Source organism: Phoenix dactylifera, chromosome 4 (assembly GCF_051530095.1).
Source record: "Phoenix dactylifera cultivar Ajwa chromosome 4, Ajwa_hap1_PhDact_Kaust_v1.1, whole genome shotgun sequence".
Lineage (NCBI taxonomy): Eukaryota > Viridiplantae > Streptophyta > Magnoliopsida > Arecales > Arecaceae > Phoenix > Phoenix dactylifera.
The window spans coordinates 51,470,230-51,496,521 of NC_143193.1; the positions used below are offsets into that span (position 1 = coordinate 51,470,230).

Genomic DNA, 26,292 nt, shown 5'->3' on the forward strand with positions numbered 1-26,292 from the left:
TTAACCCGATCACGTTTGTTTTTTATTTTTACCGAGATATTAAAGGCGGAGTCGCTTTATTTTTTATTTTTTAAATCTCCCACAAACTACTCCTCCGATTCCCCCTTTTCCTCCTCCCCTCCGGACCCGTCGGGCTCGCAGTATTAGCGAAGAAGACGACGACGAGAAACCCTTCGTTTGGTTTGCGTCTCCCTCCCTCTCCTCTTCCCTGACAAAACCCTAATTCGTTGATTCTTGATCGCTTCTAATCTCGAATCCTCGGAGAGGAAAGAGGGTAGTATGATCACTCGATTGATCGCCCCCATTCCGTTGATCTCGAAACCCTAAGCCTCTGATCATGGCCACCTCCTCGTCCGCCATCAACGCTCAATCGCCGGGCCTCAAGACTTACTTCAAGACACCCGAGGGCCGCTACAAGCTCCAATACGAGAAGACCCACCCTGCCGCCGTCCTCCACTACTCCCATGGCAAGGCCGTCTCCCAGGTGCGCCACTTCTTGGCCTAGGGCTAGGGTTTCGCCCCCTTTGATGCTTGTTTGCTTTCTTGCTTCCGTGTTTTGCTAAAGATTGGATTCTTTTTTTTTCCTTAGTTGACGATCGCTTATCTGAAGGAGAAACCGGCCAACCAGACGCCGTCCACGCCGTCGACCCCGAGCTCCAGCGGAGGGGTAAGGTCGGCGGCCGCGAGGCTGCTTGGGGCCGGGAACGGCAGCCGGGCGCTTAGCTTCGTCGGTGGGAATGGCGTTAGCCGGGTGGTTTCGGGGAGCAGCAGGATCGGAGGGTCCCTTGGATCGTCCACCGGATCGAGTAGCTCTCAGTCCATGTCTAATTACGACGGCAAGGGCACGTACCTCATCTTCAATGCCGCTGACACTCTCTTCATCAGTGATCTCAACTCGCAGGATAAGGTTCTCACCTATCAGCCTTTTCTTTGTTGGTTTGTGAAGTTTCTTGCAGTTTGATCATCTCTTGATGTGGTTGCTTTTCAGGATCCTATCAAGTCCATCCACTTCAGCAACTCGAACCCTGTATGCCACGCCTTCGATGCCGGGGCCAAGGATGGGCATGATTTGCTCATTGGGCTGCACTCGGGTGATGGTGAGTTCGGCTATCAGTTTAAACTAGTTTTATCATGTTCTGTTTTTATGATATCTTGTTGATTAAATTGCCTTTCTGTCCTACTAAATGTCTATGCCTATGGTGTTTAGTTTATTCGGTGTCATTGAGGCAACAATTGCAGGACCCTGGTAGGAAGCTTGTAGCAGCTCAGCATTATAACAAAGATGGATCAATTAATAACAGGCATGTATTCTCCTTGTTCTTGTTTTTCTCCCTTGCATCAATCTTGGCAGCCGAGGTGTGACACTTATAATGGATCAATGTGATCATCCATCCATGTTTTATTCCGGTAAATATCATTATATGCAGTGTTGACATCATTTGTATTCCATGCCTATGAGACCCAAGTTTGTACCTAGATATTTTGCTCTCTTTAGATTTAAAACCATGTATCTACAATTAATACCTTGTAATTTAATCACCTCAGTATTGTACAAATGCTAATAACATATGTTCTGGCTAAAAATGGTTGATATTTGGAAGTAGATAGTTAGATCAACTGTTTTATTTCGGTTAGGAATGGAAGGTTGGGACCGTCCATTGTGGGCATTTACATTCTTGAAGTCATAGTAGATGCTTGTATTCTGATTTCATGGAGTAGATAATTCTTTCTAGTATTATATGTCATAATCAGATGCTTGCTGCGCTGAAGGTGGTGAATAAATAGGCTTTTTTCCCCTCCAGAAAGAAAAAGAAAATAAAGTACGAAGGGAGTGAATACAAGTATTAAGTGAGTGGTTACAAGGAAAAATGTAAGTTCCAAGAAAAATGTCAGCATATCAAGTCATGGGGGAGGGCTATGGTAAGTACACGAAGTCAGATAAGTAACATAAGCAAGCAAATAGCAAATTTCACAACATATTGTTACCAGGTTATGGTTCATGTTCACTGAATCAGTTGTATCCTACAACTAAAATGAGTTTGATAATGGTATTTTTGGGAGAGCATTTCTCAACCTATGCAAACTAGCAGCATTCAGAGATCTTAACTTGTTGAAGAGGGTCAAGGTGAAGTATGAAACTGTAAGATTTATGCAGCATCAAGGCTTCGAGCAATAAGGGTGGTATATGCACATAGGATTATTGTAGCAGAAGTGAGGCTATTGATTTATATGTAATGTTAAGGATGGCATGTTACAAGGAGCTTAAAAGTATAGTATGAACCAAGACGGTCATGGCAAGTTGAGATGAAGACAAAGTGGTGGAAAATGACTGAAATAGTGGAATCATTTACTATGAGAATGAAGAATGAAGGCAACCTCTCATAGAGAGACATTCTAGTTGCAGTTGAAAAGACTTGTGCGGGAGCTTAAGGTGTACATGACTTTGGAATTAGTGGGCAGGGTTTTAGGTACAAGAAAACAATGTCACTTCTTGGACCATTATCTAATGCGTTTGCATGATACATAATGATGATGTGGAATAGCTCCTTGGCCCTCCGTCGACCTCTTTCAGCTTTCTCCCTCTCTCTCCCTCTCTCTCCCTCTATTATTCGAAACAGGTGAACCGGAGGTGGAGCTCTTCCCTCGCCTCTCCGTGTGGCTACCCGGCCCTCCGTCGGCCTCTACCAGCTTTCTCCCTCTCTCCCTCTATTTCTCTCTCTCCCTCCCTCCCCTTCTCTTGTTCTCCTTCTCCCCCGCGCTCCTTCAGCTTTGCTGTGTTGTTACGAGCCTGGCACAGAATGGCATGGTACTGTACTGAACCGTGCTGTTGGGAAACCAGCACATGCCCTAGTACTGGCACAACGAACCTTGCACTGGAATTTTGGAATTATGTGTGAAGTACACATTAATAAACTTAGATTGGACATTATTTGATTAAATACATTTTTTTTGCCACTTCCACTTAGCTATGATAGCAATCAACTTCAAGACTGACTACCAATCTGTTGTCAAGAGTGAAATGACTGCAGTTTAGATCTGCTTTCAGGTCTGTGAAAAAGCTTAATTTGCTATGTTTTATGACAGCCAAGCAACAGACTGAGTCTAGAAGAAGAGAAGGAAAGGGGGAAATAAGAGAAGAAAGAGTAGAGGAACAAGAGGAAAGAGGAGAAAGGGAAAAGTCCTGTAGTCAACTTTTATTTTTGAATAAACTCTGTAGACAACTAAATCAAACAGCAGGCCCAATGTTGATTCTGTTAGGTTTGACTGTCCCCTTTTCATCAAAACAGGAATTACCATCCTAATCAACTGACGAAACCCCTATTGGAGAGCTTTGATCAGCTACTTTTCCTAACCCCGTCGGTAATAAACCGAACTCCTAAAACCAGCCAAGTATATGATTGAAAACCACTTCAAGGTCTCTTCAGAATAGTCCTAAATATTTTGAAATAAGGCCCAAATAGGACTCCGACATGTTTCATACATTGGGGCCATTCAACATTGGATGGATGGCCTATTTCTTGGCAAGCAAGGTTTGATTGAATGGGTACTACATGGTGTGTTGTGCTGCTACATGTCGATGCTTGGCATGTCATGGTACAAGAGCATGCCAAGTGATGCCATGTGTTTGTACCATGCTAGGCTGTGTGCCATGAAGTCATTGTGGGGCATGTATCATGTTGTGGTGATTGAGACTTAACATTCATGCCTTTTAATTGGTCTTGTACTACCCAAATAGCTGCACCTGTAGTTGAGAGAGAAAAAGAAAAATTCTAGATCATGCTTAAAGACTTAGAAGAAAATGATGTGTATAAGCTTTTGAACTTGTTTTCAGTTTTATCTTAAGAGTCATCAGAATTTGAGGAGTTTTAATAACTTTTATTTGTATCTTTTGTTAAATTTATACTATTGAGGCAATAATTCAAACAACTTCTGGAACTATTATTATTAAGATCATGCTAGCTGCTAAACTTGGGGAATATGCTTTTATGATCAACATTTTCTAGGAAATCTTGACAAGTAGTAAGTCAAATGGAAGACTGTGTATGTGTGTGTTGCACACCTTGAAGTAACTCTTTGTATAGTCTTGTTATGCCATTGGTTGATTCTTTTTTATTTATATCTATATTTTTTTTTTATCATTTCAAAATGCAACATTCATTTTCCATTTATTTTGTGCGCATTTCTTTGTTTTCTGCAGCCGCTGTACTTATGTTGCCTGGGTTCCAGAAGGTGATGGTGCTTTTGTTGTTGGTCATGCTGATGGAAATCTATATGTATATGAAAAGGTAGATCCTGGATTGAATATACAGTTTAATCTAGTAGCGATTGACTTTAAATTTTATTTAAAATTGGAATTGACTCTTGTCCTCTTTGTGTAGAGCAAGGATGGGACTGCAGATTGTTCCTTTCCTGTTATCAAGGATCAATCCCAGTTTTCTGTTGCACATGCGCGGTCAAGTAAGGTAACTTCAGAAGTACACCTGTTCTGGATTTTGAAATCAATTTCAATGTGTATTAAAGCCGTTGATGGAGAACTCATGCAATTTTACCTCAGTACTTTCAATTTACTTATGTAATACTTACGAGATAAAACAAATGACCAGTATGTTATACAAAACTTGATGGAGAAGGTATGCTTTGATGGAGAAATTCAGCCATCTAACCATTTTTCTAATAAAATTATTAATATTATGAGATGTCTTGTTCTGCCTATTTGTTGGTTGTCATGGTGCTGTGGGTAAATATAATTAAGTCATACACTCTTTTTTTGAAATTAAGCCATCCTTTTAGATAGATGTTCCCCTAAACAAGTCTGCATCATTTTCTCTATAGAATATTGTTACTTCATGGGTCAGAATTAGCTATCTACCAATTTCCTTCAAGCATCAAGCAAACTTGCATTTCTTGCTAAAGCTTTCAAGTAATCTCACTGTTTTGAATGCCATCAGAATTGGTAATTTGTGTCTGTCTTTTTCTTGAGGCCTTCTATTGGACATGTCCATGCCCTTGCTCTAGAGGAGCTGATTGTGCATAGGCTTTGTCGGTGCATTTGGCAGTACTTGTTGTAGTTGATGCGATCTAGGTTTAGATTAGATTTTGATATTATTGATCTATTTGGTATTCGCAAATATATTTTGGTATGATTTCTAGTTGTTTACAAATCTCACCAATGGCAAGTTACTGGAAATTTCTCTGACAATAGTTAGAGAACTAGATAAATCAGTGTTGTTTAAGAATGTTTGAGGCAAATAATTTTTGGATGAACTAGATAAATTAATGAAAAAAATTTAGTCTATTACTTATTTTTTCCTTTGTTTTTTCTTACTGCCTCTTTTCTTCCTTTGGGCTCGAGAAATTGTTGGGATGTCAAATGTTCCTTTCGTACAATTTCCTGCATGTGACAAATTATCTTATATTTGAAATAAGATTCAGATATAAAATTATTTGCATATATAAACTCTAAGATCCATTCCACATCATTAGTGCTTTCTATGTTCTCTATGTTTCAACTGCTGAATATGGATGCTCTTTGGTTAGGTCAGGTCCAAGTACTACTTGACCTGGACTCAAGCATGTTGGGGGTCCTAGGCCTAACTATTGGCAAATACTGCCCATTCAAAAATTAGATTGTATCCAGGGGTGAAAGCAAGCCAAAAATGTGTGAGCGGAGGCCAGCTTGAGCTCAGCCTGATAATCAATTGGGTTGACTTGAGCTCGATTTAAGCTCAACATGAATTGGGAAGCCTGGCTTAAGCGTGCCTCATTTAATCTCAAGTTGGCTTGAGCATGTTTTGGTTAGGCTCAATGTACTGACCCCGAGGTATAATGGTTTTCCTTGCAGAGCAATCCAATTGCACGATGGCATATCTGCCAAGGTACAATCAACAGCATTTCTTTCTCAACAGATGGAGCATATTTAGCCACTGTTGGCAGAGATGGTATTTACCTTATTTAATGACTATAGATCCATTAACTTTTGGTCTCCATCATATTCCATGCTTCTTTATTTGCTTTAACCTGAGATAGATTACCTCTGTAGGTTATTTGAGAGTCTTTGATTTCCCAAAAGAGCAATTATTATTTGGTGGGAAAAGCTATTATGGTGCTTTACTGTGTTGTGCCTGGAGGTAATGTGAAACATCTTCCATACAAGTTGTTATTAGTTCTCTCTAGGGACCTGTTGTGTGGTTATTACGATCTAGCATCAATATTTTTCTCTCTGTTCTTTAGATTTATCTGTTCCTTGAATATAAGTGTTCTTTTCCATGTACTTACTAAGTGCTATTCCAAGAAACAAACATGCCTTTCCAAATCTTTTAGCAGAATCTGCAGCCAGCCCTTATCAGGTCTTCGGCTCCTATCATCTCACTCTTACATATAAATATGGTTCCATTATATTTTTGTCTATTTTGTACTGCTGCAGGTCTCTCATGTGATACCATCTCAGTTTGTTTCCCATCACCCTCTATTATGACATCTTAACCTTGTTATCTTGCGTATACCACAATTCAATTCCTGTTTTATGCTCATCTATCCACATCAGCTTCCCTACCTCTGCCAATCTCATTCACGTGCTTGGACATATTCATCTTCTTATGTCTCCCCAGTATGCAACAATTGCTTAAAATCCAGGAGCACTAAATTATATACGGCATTCTGTTTTTCTTAGATGAGTTGGCAATTTGTTTCTTTTAGGAGGAAAACCTAATTAAGAATTCTATTTATTATTTTAGTTCGGATGGAAAATATATATTGACTGGTGGTGAAGATGATCTAGTACAAGTATGGAGCATGGAAGACCGGAAGATAGTAGCATGGGGTGAGGGACATAATTCATGGGTAAGTTTTTATGTTCTGTGTTACATCTTTTAATTAGCCAGTAACATTTATTAATATGAGTTGTTTGGCAGGTTAGTGGTGTTGCTTTTGATTCCTATTGGTCAGGACCAAATTCAGATGGAACAGGAGAGAATGTCATGTATCGCTTTGGTTCAGTTGGCCAGGTAAAAAAGAACCAAACCATCACGCTAGCACCTAAATTTTCAACAACAATTGTTATAGATGTGAAGAAAGCCTAAATAATATACACATCTGCTAACTCTTCAACATTCGGACAATTGAATGCAGTGTTAAAATTCAGTGGTTTTGTTTCAGTTGTCTAATGCAGTCTAAATGAACTACTCATCTGATTTATTGTTAGTGGGCAAAGACCAATCACATCCATCCATTCATCCATCAGCAAAATTTTATTCCATCCAATTTGAAGGTGGATATACAAGAAAATTCTGTTTTAAAGGTTTTCATAAATTGCCTATGCTGCATTGCAGCTGACATTGTTGCACATCGTACCATAAAGACTCTGTTGACAGATGCAAAGGTATACATGGGTTTGTTGAAAGACATGGCAAAGGTTAACCATGAGTTTTATCCACAACATTCTTATGTCTTCCTATTTTCTTTGCTCACTTATGTCCTCCTATTTTCTTTGCTCACTTATGGCTAGATCTGTTCCTGCTTCTATTGCTAGATTTTTTCTCACATCTCCATGTTATCTTTTGCCTTCCTATTTTCTTTGCTCACTTATCAATGCAAACCTCAACTGCTTTATCCAGGTTTCCCCAGGTTTCCCCTTGTATATCTGTTTCACATGCCTTCACCATGTCGGTTTTCCATTACCTTAGCCTCTGGTCATGCATCTCTTGTGCTTTCTTTGATGTACTCACTCTTCAACATAGCTTTCCTTTCTTTGAAATGCACGGTACCATTAAATTGCCTTCTCTACCCTGCTCATTTTATACTCAGGCACTCTTTGAATTGTGGAGGCCAATATTGATCATACAAGACTTAATATATGATTTTAATATATAAGACTATGAACTGAGGTATCAACATGATCTTCCAATCTTAAGTTGAGTAGTAAATAAAATGAACCCAGAATTTTTTTTTTTGAAAAAAATTATGTATCTTGAATCATTTATAAATTTCTCTAAGCTTCTTGTATATTGTGCATACATTGATATTGTTATAGGTTTGGTTATCAACAATGCATGAGAAATTGTAATTCTTCAACATAAATAAACGAACCCTATTTCGTCTTTGGGGTCTACATATGGGTATACAATAATATATATGAGGTGGTCAAAGAGTCATGGAGTGGCATTGCGGTTGAGAATTGGGAGCAGTAAGTTGACTTCAGTATAATGTTTGTTGCCACATATGTTTGCATTGTCTTCAACTGAAACAACCATCTAGCAGAATCTTCACTGAAATGATATCTGACTCCAGATGCTTGTAGGTTAGCTATATGTAATTTAGATAATTCAAGCATGATGACGTTTGATTGGTTTGTTTTTTATCTTTGTGTATGATTGTAAGTAGTTCAGTGGAAGTAACGGTTACCAGTATGACAATTATGAAAATTTCATTATAGATCATGTCAAATTCTTTTTTTTATTAAAAAAACCTTATTTTATATTTTTTGCCCTTTTTTTTGCTTATTAAAAAGACTGGTTGATGTGCCTTGTAGGAATTAACTGGACATTGCCCATAGAACACTGAGATTAAGATAGTTTGCATTATCAGCTATATCCAACTTATAATCGATTGTCCAGTGTCATGTGACCTCATACTTGCTGTTGACGGATGGCTTAACTTTTATTGCTAAAGATTCAATAATTTGTTGCGGTCTTGTATCAAATAATTTCTGGAGCTTTTGTTGAATGTTGGCACACCCACGAGCTATCATAAACAAAATGTGTATAAAAAATTTGGTTTCTATTCAATGTCTTAACTCTTTTTATTCTGCATTTATGTGCTATTGTAATTTGTTTTTCATTATATATTTTCAGGACACTCAATTGCTGCTGTGGGACCTGGTAATGGATGAAATTGTTGTGCCATTGCGATGCTGCCCTCCTGGTGGGTCACCTACACTCAGCAGTGGAAGTCATTCTGCTCACTGGGACAATATTTGTCCCATAGGCACCCTTCAACCTGCTCCAAGTATGCGGGATGTGCCCAAACTCTCACCTCTGGTTGCTCACCGCGTGCATGTGGAGCCTCTCTCTGGTTTGACATTTACTAATGAATCGGTGCTTACTATTTGTCGGGAGGGACATATCAAGATCTGGTTGAGGCCTGGGAATGGTGAAAGCAGCCAATCAAACTCTGAAGCAGTTGTAGGTGCACCTAGTTCAAAGGACAGACCTGTTACATCATCCATGAAAGCTTCTGGTCCTAGTTATAAGCAACCATCATCTGTTCTCTTTACTTGACCAGGTTCTTGCATTGCTGGCATGCAACTGCAGTCAATCCCTTGTCCTTGGCCAATGCAAAGCTTATTTGGTCGTTTGATCATCTTTTGGATTACGATTTCCTGCGGATGAAGAGGTTAGTGGAGTTCTTTTGCATCCGTCAAGTGGTAGGTGCTAATGAAGTGCTGAGGTTTTATGCCGTAAGACGCTTCTGGTTGCAGCATGTTAGTTAGTACTGCCATTTGCGTGGCAGCAGAGGAAATAATGGAATATTCTCCTGTACAGATATATATATTTCCAATCTAAAAGTACAGCAGGTCCATATCATCATGGTTGATATTGTTTAATGTGTCTAATATGTTAATTAGAAGTGTCAGAGGTATTTGTTGATTTTTGGTCATCAAACATGGAATTTCTCCTTGAATCTGGCTCTTTACTTCCTGGGTTCTTATAATGAAGGCTCTCTGGGCTGTGCAATTGGCAGCAGCTAGGAAACATAAACAAATGAATTGGTTTCTCCTGCTATTTTGTTAGACTGGTTACGTTTTTCCTAGTTTTTCCACTTTTATGAGGTTGGAATTGTGAGACCTGTTTGACGAATCACTGGAACTGTAAGATAATAAACAACGTGCAGGTGAGTGTTGCTTCAATCTTTTCCAAGTGCAATGATCTACTTACCGTCTGCTAGTGAAAACAATGTAGGATCCAGTCAGTTTTGGCTCAAAACAAGAGATGCACAGTAAATAAAGAGTCCATCATGGAAAGACTTCCAAATCTTCCACTGGTATAAGATTGTATATGCAACGAGTAATTGCTTACAACCGTTCTGTTTTGGCTGTCCTGACTTGTCCACACATTTGTTCCTCAGTCATAAGCAATCTAATGCATGATAAACTTATGTCTTAGCTACAGCCTTGATGCTTATCAACCACGCAAGGGAGATTATGGATGTTTTTTTTTTTTAACTTATTGGTGGAAGGTGCAGTCCAGCGACAGCATTACAGATTTGGCTGATTTCAAGTCAAGGTCAACGCTTGAGGAAACACTTTCTTAAGAAAGTGTTTATAGTATACTGGGTGGTTCAGATTTATTTTGCACGCATAAATTATTGGTGCAAGAACTGGCAGTTCCACTCTGCAGAAATGCTGTCTTGAACTGGAAGCAACGGTGAATACACCCTTTTAACTACCATGCTGGGGAGTCTTTAAACAGTGGCAAATAACAAACATGGCTCACAACAACAAAAAAAAATCCCTGCACGCTATTAACCTCACGCTGAACAAATCAACAATGCGCAGTTGGAACGTTGACCTACCTAGCTAGATGAAATTAAAAAAGCCGTGGTGAATCAACGTTAGACCACGTAAGGTACAATGAATATCCAAAATCATAAGGCTAAACTTTGATAGCCTTCTCCTTGCACAACATATGCCACTCCTGCAGCACTGCAGCTTGAAGAGCACGGTGCTCTGCTTCTTCGGCTGTAAGAGTTGACAGGGTTGAAGGCTCCTTGGGTTGACCATTTTCATCAACATTTTCTTTCTTCTTTTCTTCTTCATCTTCCACTTTTTCCTCTTCAACTTTTGGCGGCTGTGGCTTTGGTTTGGCTGCTTTGAGCAGGGCTATACGTTCCATCGAGATTCTTAGCCTCTCTGCCGCAGCAATCTTCACCTCATCTTCTGGCATATACTCTACACCCCCATCTGTAATGTCATCTAACCATCCCTGTATGTCTGATTCTATTTGCTTTGTGATTGATGCATCAGAAGCACGGACTACAAATTTGCACATCATGGTGGTTGTCTCATCTCCAAGATCCACATTTCTGCTCACCTCACTGGCACCAAAAATCATCATCCCTAGGAAGCCACCATACCAAGTTTTTGCAGCATAGCATATCTGTCAAATGGTATAATTAGAAATATAGCAGTATCAATGGCGTGTCACAAGTGTGCTAAAAAGAGTACTTGGAATATTTTGTTGGTCAGTTTCTCCAAACAAATGATAAACTGATTGTTGGTCAAATTAAATAAGCTTTTACTTGCATGTTTGAGAGATTATTCAAGATGACATCTGACTAGTCAGTAACAATATCATGCTCTTTGATGCTGACTTTTTATTTTGGAAAGCTTGCAGATCGGCCAAAAATAGATGCAGTTCAACAGAGATCAATATTCTGTTATAATAATTTAAAGATGTAACACTTACTTGAAACCCTGCTACCGTACGAATGAAGTGGGAGCAAACTTGATGGAACGGCTTCGATGAGAGTGACTTCAGTCCACTGAGGAATGGTGAGGAATCATATTGCTGAGCAGCAGTTGCCTTGAAACCGCTTCCTTCATAAGTATATGTGCCTGTGTACTCCAATATAGCTGGTAAACTTGGCCACAGGCGAAAAAACTCAACAGGAGAGGATTTATGTGGCAAAAGAAGCTCGGTCAATGGAATCTTATATGGTTGACATCTCAGAATCACTGGCTCTCCCAGTTCTGGTTTTAAAGTACGCTTCTGTCTCATGATTTGAGCATCTTCTTCTGCATAGTCACCTTCATAGTCTCCAGTGCCACTGCTTCCAAAAAATGGATAATATATTACTTGAACCCAAAGAGCACATCTCTCAAAGTGTGAAACACCCACAGTCACACTACTGTGGACAGGATCCTGGTATCAAAAAAGGAACCATGCCAAAGACAAAGTGAGCATCTTGCACTTATATTTACCACAAAAGCTAAATTGCTTTACATGTTCAACGAAGACAAAATGTAGTCAAAGCCAATAAGCCGTATTTTTAAACTTGTCAAGCAATTAAATCAAGTGTATGGGACTAAAAAGAAAACAAATAACTACTCCACAAATTATATACAATCAGAAACCGGGCATTACAGTTGATGACGCCGAACAGAACACTTCAACAGTATAGGCGACTATTGTCCTTGGGATATCTACTAACTGCAACTTACATTGCCATACATGTAATAGCTCTCACCAAATAAGTTGGAATCACTATTAGGCATAGCACAATAAAGTATCACATGATGAATATTAATTCTACTAGTTGAAACAAACTTTGGGTAATGTTTATTTGATAAGATTAAACTATATGGGCATGGAAAAAGAACCAAGTATATGAAAAAATGGCACTTGGCACCAAGGTATTCCAACCATCACAGAAAACTATGTAGTGGACCATGCTATAACATTTTCGCTGGGATGGTACTTAATATTGCTAAAATTTAAAATGCACTGTGGGCAATATAGGCTTTAGGTCTTTTTCTTTGGTAAAAAAAAATTGAACTCCTTTTAACACGTAATACCTGAAGGGGACTTCAAAAACCATGAGAAAGGCTGCTACTTTTTAACTCGCTATCTATTGTGACTTTATTAATAATGAAGTATTCTTTATGCGGGTCCTCCACACTGAGAAAATCCACTTGATCTAACTAAACAAGCTTTATCCTTTTACACAGAGGGTCAACTCTTCATGAACTTATCATTCAAATGTGCTTCTACTCTCTAGTTAAATCCCAACATAGATTTTAATAGGAGTGGCAGGCATTGTTATAACTTCAAATTGAAGACCACACAGAAAAATAAGGATACATCAAAGGCATGTTTACTCTCATGCAAGTGTCATAAGCATATGAACTTGAGTTTTAAGAACTTGATTTCTGCTGTTCGTTTGGATGAAGTCAGTGAGCAGGAAGAAGAGTTTTTTAGGCATTATTTTTTTATTAAATTATTTCTAATGATAGTTATCACTTAAAGACTATTTAAAACATCCATTTGATAAAGAGGGAATGAGCCGAAGGGAATTAAAGTAGCATTAGAAGCCCCATTCCCCCACAGAACTTGATTTCAGAGCTTTCCAAGCTGAAGTCAAGTTTGCATAAGGGATTTAGAGGCTATTTGGGAATATCCCGTAGGATAAGCTGGAGAGAGAGAGAGGACAGGGGGGAAGGGAAGGGGAAGAGTGGAGTGGGAAAGGGAGTGGAAGAGGGCAGGGGTCTTGGAGCTCGAGCACTGCAGGATAAAGATAAGGACCTAGAGCCCTTAGGGCCTGTTTGGGTAATCCAGCAGGATTGGACTGGAATTCTTGACAGATATAGACAATAAAAAAAAAATCAAAATCAAAATAAAAAATAAATATAAAAAGAGAGCATAGAAGTTATTTCTATATCTATCGATAACTCCCACTTTTTACTATGAATCACCGTTTGTTAGATGGATTGAATTATTTAGAGTCACAAACTCCTACTAAAATCTTTTATTTTCATAATAAACTCCTTATTAGAATAGAAAGATAGAGAGAAATAAGGATGGGAGAAGAATAATAAAATATATTAATAAAGCGAATTATCATACATATTTGTGTAGAAAGATATATAGGTATACTTATTTTATTTAGTTCTACATTCCTTGAACTTATTAACTACTCCTGCTCGATTCGGAGATTGGGCAACCTATTTAGGCATGCCCCAAATCAACCCAACACCCTCCAACCCAAATCCTGCATGAGAGAAAAAGAACCTACGTGGGTCTTTTTTTTCTTTCTATTGTGAGGAATGCGGGCCTGATAATGTCATGCTGGGACTTTGACTCGTGTTGGGCTGTAGACTGTGCGTTGGGACTTGAACAGGCCAACAGACCGGTTCCTATAGAATACCCAAACAGGCCCTTAGTGGGAAAAATAATCCAAGTTCCTCACTTTGGGCTGAGTTGCATGCAAGCAAACATCTGGAAGCGACCACTACTGACATTACTGCAGTTTGGGCTGTTCACTTTGTGGAAACAAGAAAACCCTAGGTGATGGAATGTTAAGGAACCAACTGGCCTGATTTAGTCTTATGTTAAGATTTAGACAAAGCATACAAGAGATGTCAGACTGCATTAGGGTGTTCTGAGGAGGAATAATGATGTCCGGTATCATAGAAAGCATAGGCGTAAATTTTGATTCAGGATTCACCAAGTAAATCTCAAATTTCAGGAGTGAGGTATAAGGTGCCCTACTACACTGCTTTTGAATACTGTTAATCATCAAAAGGCAGGCTAAGGGCCTTCAGAAGGATATCAGGAAGGCAATGAAATCCTCATGAGGAAGAGAAGCCATATTACACATGCTTAACTATATCAGGACTCATAATAGATGCTGTTAATTAATCACCTCTGGAAAAAAAGACAATGATGTATCACTTGTTTATCATCGACCTTAAATAGTATTGAACAGCTTACTGCTTCACTTTTGCAGATGAAAAAAGATAGAATCATCCATCTGGCAAGGACAACATGGACATCATAATATAGATGGTCCATGAGGAATGTCAAAACTTTCCTTCTTTGTTGGCATTTGTTGAAAGGGTGGACAATGTCCTTCCTTTGATGCCCACAAGAGAGGCATTGACAGAAGCCACATCTGAAGTGCAAATAGGCAAGTGAAGGGAGGAAATATTGTGACGGATTTTCATAGGATAAGCTTCACCTTTTCTATAGCTTGACATCCCAAATGTTTTTCACTCCCTAGAGGGGATGCTGGTGTCTCAAATTCTTGAGCTAGTTACCAACCATGAAACACCCTTGGTAGGAGACCATGCATAAATTGAAGCTTATGCCTCTTAGGCTCAATTGCAACAATTTAATTAAGGACTAGCAGATACACAATTTTATCATATCACTAGTGTAGATTGGAAAATAAGTGCAGCGCCTGGCATCAACAGGCTCATGTACGTCCTATGATCATATGTGCCACTTCAAGTCCTTTCTTTGTGCACACAGAAAGTTAAGGATCTTGAAGAATAAACAAATGGACCAGGAAATATAATAGAGGTCAAATCTGTGAGCCTTTATTCTACATCAAAGTATGTCAAGCAAAGTAAAACAGTCATGGAGTCAGGCAAAGAACAAAAAAAGGTATAGTGAAGGATTCTGTAATGTTTATCTACAATGTCACTGATGTATTTGATCTTAGCCACATGATACATAGGAGCAAGCACATGGTGAAGAAAGGTATACAAGGATATACATAGGAACAGGGATCACACACAAACACGCACGCCAAACACAGACACATATTAGCAGAGATTTGTAGAAGTAACCTGGGAGACAAGACTGCGCAGCTGCCGAACTGCTTGAGGAGATGCATCCATAAAATACAAAGCTCCAGATAATCCAACCCGAATATCCACCCTATTAAGTTCTAGTTCAGTCAAATTTAAAATCTGCAAAAAACTCTTGATTAGAATGGAGTAACTCATCTAAATATATCAGTAAAGTTGAAATTATAACCAATCTGCAGCCATTAAAGAAGCCAATACATGAAACGATCTATGATGGAATGAAATATTGACAAATCATAAAAGTCAGGTTTCAGAGGGCAGCACTTATTACAGAATGGGAGCACATACCTAACTCGCGTTAATGATAAAGAAAGTTCTAGTTCCCACCAGGTAAAACATATCAGGCAACACAACATCCTCATAATACATGAGGCATCTGGTGATATCTTATAGGATATAAGTTATTCTGGATGAAAAAAGTAGCAGAATGAAAATCATTATGTCACACTTAATACAATTCATCACAAGAAGGATGTGTGAAGCATATGCCTTTTTCTTAGTCAAGCAGTAAATATATATTATAAAATTTACTTATAAGATTTATCTTAAAAGTTTGCAATAATTTTACAAATGGCAACTGATATTGAGCTTCCTCCTTGTAATTCAGGACTTCTGGCCACAATCAATGGCTACAGAAGTTGAGAGGAAGGATTGACAATACTTTCATCATTTAGCAGTGTTTTTTGATAAATTTGTAGAGGATCAAATATACTTTTATAATACAGATTCCAGAAAAAAACAAGAAGGGAGGGGAAGACACCAACAATTTAACACTGAATCATTTCTAACTTGGTTGTATGAATCCATAGATTTTAGGCTGATCGATATACCAGGTATTAGAATAGCGACTTTTACTTCATGTTAAAACATCTGTACACAGTTATTTATATTCAATATCTTGTGATAATTCTAAAGTTTCCTCTTGAACTTTGAAAATGCTTGAACAATCTTAGCTCTTCCAGATGCCAATTCAGGTCCCTTGTGTGGGAGCTGAGGGAGGTTAGAAGGGTCACAAATCTCAATGCCAATAAATGGCTGAAAAAGAGTCAACTCCACGGCAAATATGTAATAGTAAGTGTGCAATCCAGCATACCCACTCCCAGGTCATCCGAAAAAGGAGGAAAAGAGAAAAGGTTCTCACTTTATAAATGTGTGGATGTATGCATATGTGAGTACAGGAAACCAGTGAAAGCTGAATCGAACCGAACTGGCCGGTTTAGCTTGAACCGAGCCGACCGGGTTGGAGACCAGGTCGGTTCAGCAGTAAAAAATGGTTCCGCCCCCCTAGGGACCGGAACGGGCCGGTTCGGCCAACCTTGTAGGAAATACTCTTTTTGTATGAGGAGCCAAGTAGGCGTGTTTAGTCCTACATCAACTATATACTAAGTAAATCTTGAGTACTTATATAAGGTTAAGAAACCCAAATAAAACCCTCCGGTAAGCCTTTTTGGCTGAGGTCTTGGGTTATCGTAAATGAGACAAAAGCGGACCCGCCCTATTGGCATATGTGGACTGGGAGACACTATACTACAGACCCATTTCGGTTGACCATGGATGTTTGTGATTGGATTTGTAATATTTATGTTCAAAATTGAATGAATTTGGACTCTTAGCCTAGCGAGGACGCCAAGTCTTAAACGAGGAGAGCATGTAAGGACCCGTGTGGCTGTGTGTTTAGTCCCGTATTGGCTATGCACTAGATAAATCTTGGGTACTTATACATGGCCAAGAAACCCAGATAATACATTCTAGCTAAACTTTTTGGATGAGATCCTTGGTTGTTACACTTTATCTACTAGTTGGCATATACTACAAATACTTTGCAAAGTCCATAGACCATATGTCAAGGTTGAAAGAAGGTTGTAAAATTTTGTTTGATCTTTTGGGTCATTTTCAAGACTTGCTCCATAACCCAAATTATCTTGATAGGACAAGGTTTGTTGATAATTGTTCTTTTTCTGTTTTCTAAACAAGTTGCCAATAGAGTAGATCTTCTCAAAGGTAGCTCACCATACTTCATGCCCAAACAATTAAAATTTATATAAGTTTTAACTATATAATTGACTAAAAAAAACCTATTTCCACAGATAAGTTTAGGTCTACAAAGTTGACAAATATTCACGAACCCTTAAATAAATTTTGAATGCACAAGCAATGAACCTTACCAGTACATTTAATTTTATTTTTTTTTCTGAAATTAAGTATCCATGATTGATCGTTATACATGCATGATTTAAAATCCATGCATTATAAATGCATGAAATTAAGCTTTTTGTGCAAAAGAGAATCCCAGAATAGAGGAACCAGGTCATGCTTTTTGGGTTGATTTAATCTAGTTTGAATCCCTAATTGTCCTTCAAAAGTTGATGATTGACTTTTTCTTAGCCTGTCAAAGATTTTGAGTTGTTTGTATCATGTGTTGCCTGTAAAAATAGAAAAGGAAACACATACAATCACATAAACAAACATGCAGACTTATGTTAACCCACTGCATGAAAAATGATTTTAATATTTGCTGCAAGAACACATTGTTTAATATCTCACTGTGCAAAGCTGTATGACATCATACAAGCAAAAATCATGCCCGCATGAAAGCAATGATGTTTAATAATACGTGACTACAGGAAAAAACCACATGCATTAACAAATATGGTAAGTTAAGCATTGATGCACATATTTATAGTCATCTGTATAAATTATTATATGCAATTTACAATGAAAGATCTGCTCATCAGGAACATTAGAATACCAAATGGCAATTAGAATGGCCAACATAAATTAATAGAAAGGGGGAATAAATAATAGTAATCACAACATGCGATGCAGTGATGTATGAGATATATGAACGGGATGATGAATTGTTTATCTGTTAGTTTCCAGCTTATAGTTACATGTAAAACTTTTAAACAAGTTATATATGCTTTTGGAGATGATTACAAGTAATAACAACAAAAATGCATTATATGCCATATGTCACAGCATTGTATTTACTGCAAAAAAAAAAAAGAATCTTGAAGAATCATGTGCAAAGGTCTATCAGAAGAGAACCTTTAAATGTAGAGTAACCCTCCCATCTGTTGAGTCTGCCAAGTGGTATGCTTCAACATAACATGGATCACTGCTACCAGTCAGGGTAATTGTTTTTGGAGGCACTTTACGATAAGTAGAATCTATGCCTTTTGTCAGTAGAAGGCTCAATTCACTGGGATCTGACCTCCAGAGCTCATGAATGGCCTTATGAACTAATCCTTCCAATTTTCTATCTTGTGCTGCAGATGCTTCAGAATATTGAACCGTGAGCTTGTGGTGACTAAATGGGTAATCTCCTGTAGTTTCACCTACACCTGCCCATCTGAAAATGCTGCACAATAAGTCACCTTATCGAAGCATGGGAGTTTAAAAAGAATCATCTGCCTTACCTAGCACAAATTTCAATACCATGAAGCAGAAAAATTTTATTTCAATGCATATGCTGTTTCTTTCAGCACAGTTTCATTTGTGCAAGCTGAAATTATCCCTCTTTCTGTAGAAGACTTCATCAAGATATAGAGAAAATAGCTAATTATTTCTTGATCTCTTGTTGCACTAATAACACTGTGAGATTATGGATGCATCTTCATGAGTCCAGATGCTCAGAATATTATCTAATGGTTCAAGAGTTCTATATGGTGCACAGAATAGCAATAAATTGCTTATACCAATTAGCTCCGCTATTAAATGGGGTTACATGCAGCACAGCTGGAATTCAGAATATACCAGCAAACCCATGCACAAGTCTGCTTGCATCTAGTTACTGGCACAAATAATAATGTCCAGACATAATAGATCCATGCCCGGAAAAGACTTCCTTTCTGCTTCATGGTGAAGCTAACCCATGCCAAGAACAACAAGGGCATAAAACATGTGCTAAGCTATATCGATGATAAAGGTGCTGTTATATATGCTTAAGTTGTAAATATTGTTTAAAATTGAATAAGAAATATACTTCTTACTTTCTAATAAGGACCTGCACTTCAGTATAAAGTGAAATAGTTCGATCTGAAAGCAAACAATATGAAGATTGATACAGAACCACAATGATAAGAGCTACAACTTACATGCATTTGAGAAAGAAAATGAATAATGCAAATGTATAGCCTTTAATGAGGTCAGAGACCCTTATATGGCACTGTCACATGCTAGCAAGTTTATGGTTCTTGCCATTTGGGATCAAAATATTATTTTATCTTATCACTATGACCCAAATATTCTTCCTAGATCAATGGGGGGAAAAAAATTGGAGAGGGAGGAAAAAAAGGGAAAAAGTACAAAACTGAAAAGGAAAACAGTTGGATGCTAAAACTAATTTAAGGGAGAAGGCAGAACGAAAGCAACCACCTCTCTTAGCAACTGCATAATATTGCTCCACACCTCCACCCAACCCCTCCACCACTCCCCCCCCCCCCCCCCAACACAAAAGGAAAACCTCAACTTATTACACTCTAAAAGCATGGATCATCATTCATTTGTCCCAGAAAACAAGGGATGATGTCAGCAGATTTCAGTCTATGTTAAAATGGGAAGATGAAATGAAGTAAATGATTACGCCCAAGCATGCAAAAAAGGTGCTGAGCACAATCAAGTTAGAGCATGACGTAGATGATTATAGCCCATCCACTAAACCAAGAGGTCAATGGCCATGCTCATATTGGAAAGGACATGAACAGACCTACAAACTGCTAACAGGGAATCAAAACCCCCATCTTCCTTTACCCATCACCATCATCACCCAAAACAAGTAATAGCAACATCTAACTAAGGCAATAAAGACGGTGAGAACTCCTCATTTAAAAAAAAGATATTATGATCAAAGTACGCCGAACTGGTACTGGTCGGCGTACCGGTGGCGATCCGGTCCGCCATGCGGGAGCGCGCCCGCGCGGTTCCAGCGCGCATGGGGCGCGTTTCCTCGCATTTTTCCTATGTTTCCCTATGCGGGACATGTTTTTCCATACGGGACGTGCGCGGCCACGTCTTTTTCTTTTTCTTTTCTTCTTTTCTTTTTCTTTTCCTTCTCTTCTTCCTTCTTCTTCCCGATTCTTCTCCTTCCTTCTCCTTTCTTCTCCTCTCTCGTCCTCTCTTTCCCCCCTTCTCTCGCAATCAAGGAAGGGCAAGCACCCTTACGAGGATCACCCCGATGAGACCCGGTACCGGTAAGTCTTCTTCTCTTCTTCCTCTTCTTTCTTCCTCTTCTTCCTCCTCTTCTTCCTCTTCTTTCTTCCTCTTTCTTCCTCTTCTTTCCTCTTTTTCTTTCCCGCGCGCGTGGGCGTGCTGCACCATGCGTACCGGTGCGAACCAATACACAACAGGAACCGGTCGGGCCGGAACCGTTTTTCATGGCTGAACGATACCAATTGGCCCCAATACCGGTACAGTATGTGCTGAACCGGGCGGTACGGGCTGGCTCAGCATACCATGATTGTGATATTATTCAATTGAACAAGATGAACATATCTTCCTTCAAAGGATAACGAGCACTCCATTCAAATAAAAAAGATGCCGACGACACCCCCTCTGTATAAGAAAAGGCAGAGGTAACCAATACCATCTCTAGAAATCAAGAGAAAGTTGGCCCATGCTAATTATCAAGTTAAGCTAGAGAAAAAAAGTTTTCCCAATAATCGAGCTATTTGATCTTAACAAAAGAGAAAAATATCCAGTGTTACCTATAAAATTTACTATTATTCTAGAAACATAAGTATTCATTCTCATGCACTACCTAATCCTAACTACTTTTTCTTTGAGAGTTCTTGCACTCACTAGAATCCAACCACTTCCCCCAAAACTGCTGTTCCCTAAACACCAAACTTAAAATCTGGAAACCCTCTTCCTTATTAGATTTACATAAACAAGCACAATTTACAAGATGTATGCTCTCATCTATCCTTGCTCTCCATCATCTCTTGATAGGAAGCCACTCAAAATACTCTGAATGAAAAGCTAAAATTTTAGTAAGCTGATCCATAATATAACACGAGATTGTCATTCAAAGACAATAGTCTGCTCTACCAATCAGCAAAACAGTTATCAAAGTTCTGTCATCAAAACCTTGTAAGGTCTTATAAGTCTTACACAAACACACACCATAAAAAATCAGAATAGATTTGATTTTAAAAAAAGGAGTTTACTTTTGTGAAAACAATTGTCACTTAGCTTAATGGGCATTATCAAAAGTTCTCTTATATAGTGAGCAATGTAGGTAAAGATGACACTCAGGCTGCTCAAAGATATCTTTATGTAAAAGAAAAATTACAAAAAGAAAATATTCATCCTGTTGCCTACTCTTAACATTATGTCTAATATATCTTATTCTAATAGAATACAAAATTTAAGTATCATCAAGCCAAGAGACTTTTCAACTTCCATTTCAAACCTTGCCTCTTTGAGCTGAGGCTCACTTACTTAATTCTGGTGGATTTTCAATAATTTGAGAACAAATGGGTTCCATATCCAGCAAAGTTTGCTCCAAAGAATGCCAAACATAATTCCTCAATCATCCAATAGTCCTTCACTTTGACCTCCATTTTAGCTCGGACTTTTTCACTCACCTTCATGTTGTGACATCATCCACCTATTGAAAAAAATTTGGTTCTTCTAGCTGCATACTCAACTGTAGCTTTTCTTCTTTTTCCCCTATGTGATACACACACTCCCACATGTCACTCCTTCACAAACCTTCTTTTTCCAAAATTGTTATCTTACTAGATTACTAGCATCCATCCCCACCACCCCTTAATAACATCCCCTCGCTAAATGCTCTATCACAGATAAAATATGCTTTATTTTAAAATCTCATATCTCAGAGTAAGCACGTTTAACAACACATCACAAAAGGATATCATCTTCAGCTTTGCTACTGCAGCTAACAAGCCATCAACATGAACAATGAGTTTAGGGTTTATACTCGTAGAGGTTTGTGAAATTCTAGTGGCAACGCCCAGCGTTTGTATGATATCATTACCAGTACATCAAATATCATGAATTAACTACCATGGTCATGGAGCAGATTAATTTTAATAATGCCAGCATACACACAAGGTATGATTTTTTTCAATAATTTGCAAGATTTAAAGGAGGGTAATACATTGGTCTGAAATATATCAAATCAAGGTTTACAATACCAGTTTCAATACCTGTGCTAGTATCAAATTGGTATATTATCAAAATGGTCCAGTTCTTGGTATCAATACTCAGTACAGTGGGTGTACAGAGTATTGGTATCCTATAGGTACAAGTCAGTGTACTTGGTATGGGCTGGCACTGTGCAGTACTATAATCCATGAATCACATAATCACATACTGCTAATAGGCTTACACAGTTGTTGATTAAAATTCCATTTCTATTCAAAAATATATGAGACTAACTCAACTTAAGACCACAGAGGGTGAAGTTATGAATTCAAAATGGACATTGTTGGAAAATGTACTGGTCAAAACATGCATAAAGTACTGACCTGCTCTCTGTATGGCTAGTGACATATTTGATTATCTGCAAGATATAGCGGCATTGATGCTTATTCACGGAATCGGCTAAGTTACTATTTCTAAAATCTTCAAGTTCTTTAATTAGAAGCTGGCCTGCTCTGGGATTGCGTGATCCTAAGCGTTGTGCACATATAAGGACAGCTTGCACATCTTGAAGCCTATTTGTGGTAGATGCAGATGTATCTGTGTTGAACAACACCTTGTGCATATTTGATATAATAATGTTCAGTGGATCCTCTGGGTCATCAGCTAGAAGTGGATCCAAACCTTCCAGATCAAATTGCTCAGCTATAGCCCAGATGAGGCGTGCACCTATTCTTGGTGTGTGTACCTAGCATTCAAAAAAACAAAAACTCTATAATTATAACTATTACATTAAAAGATGGGATACTATATGCATGGTTTGAGACAAAGATGAAAGAAATAAACATAGAGGAGTCAACAAACATTTTAAATAAGTATCCTCCTAACCTCGCGAAGATCTTTGATAAGCTGCAGTTGCAAATTCCGTAACCTCGTCTCATTCAGAATCTGGTCCTGAGAAGCACCATCTTTGATCCTCTTTACACCTCCTCTTGTGTCATAGATGCGACAAAGCCTGACAAGCAACTTCAAATAACAATCTATGGCATAAGTCCGGCCATCACAGTCCCATAAAACACAAGGCCTACAAACCTCCACAACCTCCAATGCTGATTCCGTCCAATTCAATGCCCCATAACCAGTTCCATAGGCCAAAGCTCCAATGACTCTGCTCTCGGTACCAGAATTCTTTTGCTCAGGCAGCGGAAGCGATAACTGGAAACAACTCTCCACCAATGAAGCAACTAGCTCCTCCCTGAACAAGCTTTTGCTCGTTATACTATTCAAGTCATCCTTTATCCTCACATCCTCAAAAAGTGAAGTAACATCCGTCCCAGGTAGAGGTTTCTGACCTCTTCGGACACTTTCCTTTGCAAAAAGATCGACACAAAGAGCCGTTCTGCAAATGCATGCCAGAGCATGCATGCGGTCCGACTCCGCCCTCAAATTTCTCACCATGAGGAGCAATCTCTTGAATAATGACACCTGCAATCACAGCAAATGCAAGTAGAGCACATTCAATCATATCTAAAACCATTATAGCAGTACAACCTAATTAGATCAGTGCTTTAAATAGACGTTTTTTGCTGCAAATTCTACAAGAAAGAATATAATGAAACGTAATGCGCATAAATAAGCAGCAAAAATGGAGGCAAAACATCATACAGCATTACACACCTGCATACTGAGATCTAGAAGGTGGAGATTCGTGACGACGGCCCTCACGATGCTTTCTCTGGCAGATGAGAACTCCTGGCGGTCCCAGAGAGTGAGGATCGCGATGATTGATGCCGAAGCCCACTCCGGCTTCCCTCCGGGGACGTCAGCCAGCGACAGCATGTTGATCCCGACCTCGAAGACAAGCGGCGGATCGAGCGAGCTCAAGAACGGCAGGAGGTGCGAGACCACGTCGGAGATTCCGACGAGCTTCTCGGCCGAGGAGGAGGAGTCAGGCGGGGGTGCATTCTTGGCGAGCTTGCGGAAGACGTCGACGGCGCCGGAAGCGACGGTCTTGGCGGCGTAGACGAGGGGGAAGACGGTGGCGCGGAAGCTCTCGATGGGGAGGACGAGGGAGCGGGACATGAGGGCGTTGCGCTGAAGCCAAATGACGTCGACGGCGGCGACGATCCAGTTGGAGCGGATGGCGAGGGAGTTCTCGGTGTCGATGAGCTTGTCGCCGGCGAGGCGGGACATGCGCCTGGACTCGAACTCCTGGAAGAGGCGGGCGAGGGAGTCGAAGGCGGCGCGGGCGACGGCATCGGAGCGGTCGAGGGCGGCGGCGGCGATGCGGCGCCACCAGGCGGAGACGCGGTCGAGAAGGGCGGGGGAGGCGTCGCAGAGGAGGACGATGTCGTCGCGGGCGAGGACGCATCCGAGGGCGTCGGCGGCGGCGAGGCGGAGAGAGTCCGCGGGGGAGTCGAAGCATGCAGCGATCTCGCGGTGGGCGTCGTGGACGAGGCGGGCGAGGAGGTGGGGGGGCACGGCGGAGAGGACGGAGAGGGCGGCGGCGGCGACGTCGGGGTCGGGGAAGGCGAGGTCGGAGCGGACGCCGGAGAGGACGGTGTCCCAGAGGTCCGGGGTGAGGCGGGTGCAGCGGAGGAGGTCGAAGGCGAGCTTCTTGCAGACGGCAGAGGCCGGGGAGGCCACGATCTCCTCGCACACGGACTTGGCCACGGCGGACACGTCGCGTCCGGCGGCCGACTGCTGGAGGGCCTGGAGCAGGGCGCCCGACTGCCGGAGGGCGTCGTTCGACCGGAGATCCGCCTGGATCTGGGCGATTAAGATGTCCATCTCTTCCTGCTCCTCTAGGACTAGAGCAGCTTCGGAACGGACGTAGTCGGCGAGATGGAGGAGAATTTTTGTGATTCTATTCCTCTCCTCTCTTCTCACTCCTCTTCCTCGCTTCTTCTCATCCTCTTTTTTTTCCCTGTGGTTGGTGGTCTTGGTAGGGCGGGGTGGGATCGAGCAACTGAGGAGCGGGCAAAGGAGACGAGGGATCAGGAAGCCAGGGACGCCCCCGAGTCCTTCTCTTCGGCATGATGGGCCGGTTGTCCTCCTTCTTGACGCGGCCCGCTTGTTTCTTCTACAAGCTATCCCAGTCTCCTCCAGCCCAGGCCCGTTATAACATTGCTTTTATAATTTTTTTACTATAATTTTTTTTACATAAATATTTTTCTAAATATTAAATTTTATATGAATATTTTTTCAAAATTAATATTTATATGTATATTCTCGTTTGTTATTCTATCTTTTTTTATCCTTATTTTTTCATATATACCCATGCCATCTAATACCGTTAAAAAATTAATAATTTCAATTAAGATGACTAAAATATTGATATGTAAGAAGAAATATTTATAAGGCAACCAAAATAGAAGATAAAAAAATAATTTCAAAATTTTATTTTATTATAAATTAAAATAAATATAGTTTTTATTAACGGCGGTGTTAGAAGAACCGTTATATTAGTAGTATTTGTGTAAAAATAATATTCTATAAGGATACAGAAATAAATATAAATTCTAAAAAAATATTTAAGTAAATTTAATTTTTTTAAAAAATATTCATCCAAAATTTTTTTTTTACTATTTTTTATAAATATGTATCTCATCCACTTTGTCCCGAGCATTGGTTATGCGGAGTAAAACAAGATGTAATACCTTACAGATTAATTGTGCCACACCTGACTAAATCATACAATAAATGTTAGTTATCAAAAATTATTAGAATGAGCGACTATTAAAAAATAAATTGATTTAGAATATCTTAAATCGATTTAGATGATGATCGAACCATGTACTTTGGAACCGGCGTTTCAT

The 26,292-nt window shown here is 39.6% G+C and overlaps 2 protein-coding genes across 3 annotated transcripts; one reads left to right on the plus strand and one right to left on the minus strand.

Moving 5' to 3' along the window:
• Positions 1-72: 72 nt before the first annotated feature.
• Positions 73-9,489, plus strand: LOC103701298 (uncharacterized). 2 transcript variants are annotated; one of them, XM_088720474.2, is made up of 12 exons: positions 73-484; positions 590-907; positions 989-1,097; positions 1,208-1,301; positions 4,199-4,286; positions 4,380-4,463; positions 5,843-5,939; positions 6,041-6,128; positions 6,735-6,840; positions 6,912-7,004; positions 8,850-9,179; positions 9,280-9,489. In XM_088720474.2, the coding sequence occupies exons 1-12, from the start codon at positions 338-340 to the stop codon at positions 9,352-9,354; spliced, it is 1,629 nt and encodes a 542-aa protein (XP_088576600.1). In that variant the 5' UTR covers positions 73-337; the 3' UTR covers positions 9,355-9,489. The 2 variants fall into 2 exon arrangements, with proteins under 2 accessions (XP_088576600.1, XP_008781533.1); XM_008783311.5 differs by having other exon boundaries at positions 8,850-9,420.
• A 915-nt stretch (positions 9,490-10,404) lies between these two features.
• On the minus strand, positions 10,405-25,564 carry TPLATE (ARM repeat superfamily protein). The gene is made up of 7 exons (XM_008783310.6): positions 24,152-25,564; positions 23,363-23,959; positions 22,861-23,222; positions 18,416-18,719; positions 15,347-15,469; positions 11,463-11,918; positions 10,405-11,153 (listed from the first exon to the last, which is right to left on the minus strand). Exons 1-7 carry the CDS (start codon positions 25,262-25,264, stop codon positions 10,650-10,652), a joined length of 3,459 nt encoding a protein of 1,152 aa, XP_008781532.4. The 5' UTR covers positions 25,265-25,564; the 3' UTR covers positions 10,405-10,649.
• Positions 25,565-26,292: the final 728 nt, after the last annotated feature.

What these genes read in the sequence shown, in the direction of transcription:
- LOC103701298 (XM_008783311.5), top strand. Translation starts at nt 338, where the DNA reads ATGGCCACCTCCTCGTCCGCCATCAACGCTCAATCGCCGGGCCTCAAG. An exon ending in CACATGCGCGGTCAAGTAAG is followed by an intron (nt 4,464 to 5,842) that starts GTAACTTCAGAA and finishes TTTTCCTTGCAG; the next exon opens with AGCAATCCAATTGCACGATG. An exon ending in GCTTTGGTTCAGTTGGCCAG is followed by an intron (nt 7,005 to 8,849) that starts GTAAAAAAGAAC and finishes ATATATTTTCAG; the next exon opens with GACACTCAATTGCTGCTGTG.
- TPLATE (XM_008783310.6), bottom strand. Translation starts at nt 25,264, where the DNA reads ATGGACATCTTAATCGCCCAGATCCAGGCGGATCTCCGGTCGAACGAC. An exon ending in TTATCAAAGATCTTCGCGAG is followed by an intron (nt 23,223 to 23,362) that starts GTTAGGAGGATA and finishes TTTGAATGCTAG; the next exon opens with GTACACACACCAAGAATAGG. An exon ending in GTACGGTAGCAGGGTTTCAA is followed by an intron (nt 11,154 to 11,462) that starts GTAAGTGTTACA and finishes ACCATTTGACAG; the next exon opens with ATATGCTATGCTGCAAAAAC.